The sequence below is a fragment of the Amblyraja radiata genome, chromosome 35, assembly GCF_010909765.2.
Source record: "Amblyraja radiata isolate CabotCenter1 chromosome 35, sAmbRad1.1.pri, whole genome shotgun sequence".
NCBI lineage: Eukaryota > Metazoa > Chordata > Chondrichthyes > Rajiformes > Rajidae > Amblyraja > Amblyraja radiata.
The window spans coordinates 15,783,221-15,788,522 of NC_045990.1; the positions used below are offsets into that span (position 1 = coordinate 15,783,221).

Genomic DNA, 5,302 nt, shown 5'->3' on the forward strand with positions numbered 1-5,302 from the left:
TTTGGTCCATCAGGCCTGTACTATCCCAGGAGGAGTCCCTTCGGCCCATCAGTAAGTATGCCTCCTGTAAGTATTAAACCTCAGCCAAGTATTTTTATCCCTCCCTTCATTGGCTGCGTGTGAGATCCACGCCAGGATAGGCGTTCCTCCTACATTGCTGTGATCTGTAGAAAAATGTCTAAAATTGATTCTCCACCCACCCCCCCTTTTCTCTCACAGTGTCCCTCACCTGTTTTGGGCAGAATTTCTGGCAGTTTCTGAGCTGCCAGCCCACCTGCCATGAGTGAGTATGTTGCCAGCCCACCAGGCCTGAGTGACTGAGCTGCCAGCCCACCAGGCCTGAGTGACTGAGCTGCCAGGCCTGAGTGACTGAGCTGCCAGGCCTGAGTGACTGAGCTGCCAGGCCTGAGTGACTGAGCTGCCAGGCCTGAGTGACTGAGCTGCCAGGCCTGAGTGACTGGGCTGCCAGGTCTGAGTGACTGAGCTGCCAGTCCAAGAATCCATTCGGCCCACAATGTCCATACTAGCCCTCTGGAAACCAGTCCCTTCGGCCCATAACACCCATACTGCGCTCCAGAAACCCACTCCCCCATTGGCCATCAATATTGGAATTGGTGGAGAGGTGGAATATTGCGTTGGGGGACCTGTGTGAACATGGGTCCTAACGGGTCCCACTTAGTCTAGTATACATCTATAGTTCTGCCTCATCAACCTTTTTGATCACAGCCTCAAAAAACTCAATCAGATTTGTGAGACATGATCTCCCACATACAAAACCATGCTGACTACCCCAAATCAGCCCTTGTCCTAGAAAATGCCCTTATATCCTATCCCTCAGAATAATCTCTATTAGCTTTCCAACAACAGATGTTAAGCTCACTGGCGTATAGTTTCATGCATTGTCTCTGCAGCCCTTCTTGCATAGAGACACATTTGCCACCCTCCAGTCTTCTGACACCTCCCCTGTATTTAATGTCACCACGTAAATTTCAACTAGGGCTCCAGCAATTTCCTCTCTAGCTTCCCACAATGTCCTTAGATATACGTATCTGATCAGGTGCATTTGCAGGAAGTGGCTTGCTCAGTGAAGACAGGTTTCTTCTAAAATAGCTTGTATATGCAAACACTGAACAATATTTTAAAATATAAGATTTAACAATATTTTTTAATTAAAAATATTAACTATTAATAAGGTATAAAAATACTAACTAATATACATGGAAAGATTTTTTTAATGTTGTTAAATACAATGCAAAATAAACTGCTGGAGGACCTCAGCAGGTCAAGCATCATTTATGGAGCCAAAGGGATGGTCAATGTTTTGGGACGATATCCTCCATTAATAGTGAGAATGTCGCGACACAATGACATTTCATATGGTATCTCTTTAAATTTATTCCCTAAAAATCCTTGAGTCAAATAAGAAATCTTTGTTTCATTTGTGTGACACCATGAAATATAAACTGAAAATGTTGCTATACGAGTTCTGTAAGGGTCTCTAGGTAATAGTAAAATGGCATGCTGTTCCATGAAATATGAAAGGTAATGCAATTAAATGACTAAATGCTTCCTGTCCTGGTCCCAGCTCATTGCTACAATCATAAAGAACAACCATTAACGCCTCTACTTCCTTAAAAGATTGTGGAGATTCGGCATATCGACGAATACGCTCTTGACCTGTTCTGGAGAGGAGACAAAATGGTCGTTCCCCTCTTTGCAGAATATGAATTTGTAAAGAGGGTCTGGTGAACCATGCAAACATTCCTGTCACAGTACATCCCCAACAGTTCCGATTTGTGGGCTGTTCCCAGGGACTCATCAATGTTCCCAGACAGACATCAAATGCTGCTGAAATACCATCAACTCACTTTGGTCTGCCCAAAACTACAAGCACAGGGATTTGTTCATCAGGGAATGTTGCCGACTATCCCATTTCCCTGTCCGACCTCTCTGTCCTGGGTCTCCTCCATGGCCAGAATGAGCAACACCGGAAATTGGAGGAACAGCACCTCATATTCCGCTTGGGGAGTCTGCATCCTGCGGGCGTGAACATTGAATTCTCCCAATTTTGTTAGCCCTTGCTGTCTCCTCCCATTCCTCAGCCCTCGAGCTCCTCCTCCTCCTTTTTCCTTTCTTCACCCCGCCACCCCCCCATCAGTCTGAAGAAGGGTTTTGGCCCGAAACGTTGCCTATTTCCCTCGCTCCATAGATGCTGCTGCACCCGCTGAGTTTCTCCAGCATTTTTGTGTACCTTCAAGCTGTAGGCTTGTATGCTGAGCGACGCGCTGAAGCTTGGTGCAGTCAACACCAAGGCTCTGTGGGAGAGGACCACTTCCCAGGTTCGTTCTACTGTTGGGCATTGAAGGGCAGAGTCCAGTGAGGACACCCCTCAAACTAAGTAAGGGAGATCACCTCAAGAGACCAATGGTGTAATGTACATACAAAGATCACTGAGTATGGCACTATTGAATGTACAGACACTAAGAATGTATGAAGAATTTATGCACAATTTTTCTTTTGTATATATTTTTTATTCTGAATATAGTTTATTTTTGAAGGAAAATCTATTAAATGTATTCTTATAGTTTATTCTTGATATTTTAAAAATTTATTAATTTCATTCTTAATAGTAATGTAAATATTACATATCTTAAATAATTCTGGTCCCAAGCAGAGAGCAAAGCCACCAGATTCCAGCATCTATGTTTCCTTGTGTCAAATACAATGTTTTCAGTCAGCTGGCTGTATCATTTTTAATGCACTCCATCATTAACAGACACATGTCCATTAATATTTTCTGATACTCCATGAGCGCCCACTGTAAGAATCACGTTCTATTACAAATGACCGGAAGAGGTTTATAGGCTCTGCTTTTAGAAGAATTTCTGGAATTTCAATTTGCTTGAGAAATGATTGATTTCCAATCATAAATCTCTGTAGCCTTTTCTCATCCAAACAGAGATATTTTAACATACCTCTCAGCCGATGTTCCAGGTGACTTTCATGCCAGTTTGAAAATGGCTGACTTAACAGCAGATGCATAAGGACAGTCTTAAAGACATAGGAACCAAGAACAGATTGCTGGTCTGGAGAACTGCGCTGTTTTTCAGTTAGAAAGATCAGTATTTGAAAGCATTCGAGGTGACACGAGCTTTTGGGGGTATTTTTGGCCATGATTTGCAGAAACCTGTGCTCACAGACTGCACAGGAAATGTTCCAGTAAGTAGTGGATGCTGTACTATTCATGGAGCAGTCGGAAAAACTGGGTACAAGATGGACATCTGAATTCTTCAGCCTCACAGCAGGAAAGACTTTTATGCAAATGGTTCGTCCAGACTGATAATGGACTTTTAACCCACAGCAACCTGTAATATTGCAAAAGGTAAGTTCAAAATCGTACTTATGGCAAATTTTGTTCCAAGATTTGGCTAATAAATCCCTGAACCATTTTACTACCTTCTTATAATCCAAATACTAATCGGAACACATGATAGAAGCAAGGCAATTGGCACGAACATCAGGTTCAAATCTCTTGCTGTGAATAAGACACAGAATATCCCCTTCAAGTTCTGTGGTTTTACATTGGCAGCCCAAGTCAGCATTGTGCGGTGTAACCATGAGAATCCTGCCATAATTCTGTTTTTCAGGTGGGATGTCACAGGAATAAATCTCTGGTTTAAAACAATATCCATCCTGGAGAAAAATTGGAACCAAAATATCATATATAGATGGTGTCTTACAGCCCCATTTTTCAAACTGACTCCCAATACCCACACAGTCTTCAAGGATCAGCTCGGAGTTCCACTGACAGAGATTCCTACTGGCCTCCAAAAGATTGTCCACAAAGCTTTCTACAAATTCACAGGTCTGATTTGGCTCTTGGCTCGCATTCTGAATGCAAATGGTGTAGAACTGATCCAGCACACTTTGATCAGGAATATTCAAAATGTTGCCGTAAATTCTTCGAGGAAATTCATTTTCCTTTTCTTCTTCCTCTTCTTCCTCACTATTATAGTCCTGGGGAATATGTGGCAAAGTGTCGCCTATCCAGAATCCCAAGAACTGGATTGTGACCAGTAGGAGAATAATATGAGTGTTCCAATTCCATGTTACTGAATCTTCCTTTTTTGCAAATGTATTCCTTATATTACCATCACGGTTACTTTTTTCCTCCATTTCTCTCTGGAGCCATTCTATCTCCAGTTTGTACCGGTACTCGTGCTCCTTGATTCTGTTCTGGACCTCCTCACTCTCCACTTCATCACTGAGGAGACGAGGGTGGTACAAGCTTCCCGTGATCATCAGAACACACATGTTGAAAAGCTTTAAAGAAGTTGGCATCCCATAAAGAACAAGCAGATAACAGATATTCAGGTGTGTGGATAATTCAAGTGGAAGCTGCATTAGTACATCTGTAGAAGGATCTGCTATTTTGGGACCATGGAAGATTTCATGAAACATTTATGAAACATTTCATCTTCCATCATTATTTCATAATATATGTGCAGGTAATTTCCTGATCTACAATTGTCGTCAGATATGTTTCACTGGAGATGGCAGGTGGATAGCAATTAATGAGGTCAGGACACAATAGACAATAGGTACAGGAGTAGGCCATTCAGCCCTTCGAGCCAGCACCACCATTCAATGTGATCATGGCTGATCATCCCCAATCAGTACCCCGTTCCTGCCTTCTCCCCATATCCCCTGACTCCGCTTTTTTTTTTAAGAGCCCTATCTAGCTCTCCCTTGAAAGCATCCAGAGAACCTGCCTCCACTGCCCTCTGAGGCAGTGAATTCCACAGACTCACCACTCTCTGTGAGACAATGTGTTTCCTTCTTAAACTGTGGCCCCTGGTTCTGGACTGCCCCAACATCAGGAACATGCTTCCTGCCTCTAGCGTGTCCAAGCCCTTAACAATCTTATATGTTTCAATGAGAGACCCTCTCATCCTTCTAAACGCCAGAGTGTACAAGCCCAGCTGCTCCATTCTCTCAGCATATGACAGTCCCGCCATCCCGGGAATTAACCTTGTAAACCTACGCTGCAATCCCTCAATAGCAAGAATGTCCTTCCTCAAATTAGGACACAGACAATAATTTTAAGAACATAAACTACCAGTGCTGAGACTCATTAGAAATACAGTTAGAATTCATGGGAACATTGCCATTCATTAAACATTAAAGATTAGAAATTGTAAATGGCAAAACAAGTTCTTGGCGTTATGATTAGATAATGCCGAAATCTGACTTTTAAGTCTATATTTACATCTGCAAGAAACAACTAAGGACACGAAGGCAA

General features: G+C 42.6%; 1 protein-coding gene across 1 annotated transcript; it reads right to left on the reverse strand.

Moving 5' to 3' along the window:
* Positions 1-1,864: 1,864 nt before the first annotated feature.
* LOC116991875 (inositol 1,4,5-trisphosphate receptor-interacting protein-like) lies at positions 1,865-4,314 on the reverse strand. The gene is given in 2 exon segments (XM_033050850.1): positions 1,865-1,884; positions 2,976-4,314. Coding segments are annotated over 2 exon segments (1,359 nt in total).
* Positions 4,315-5,302: the final 988 nt, after the last annotated feature.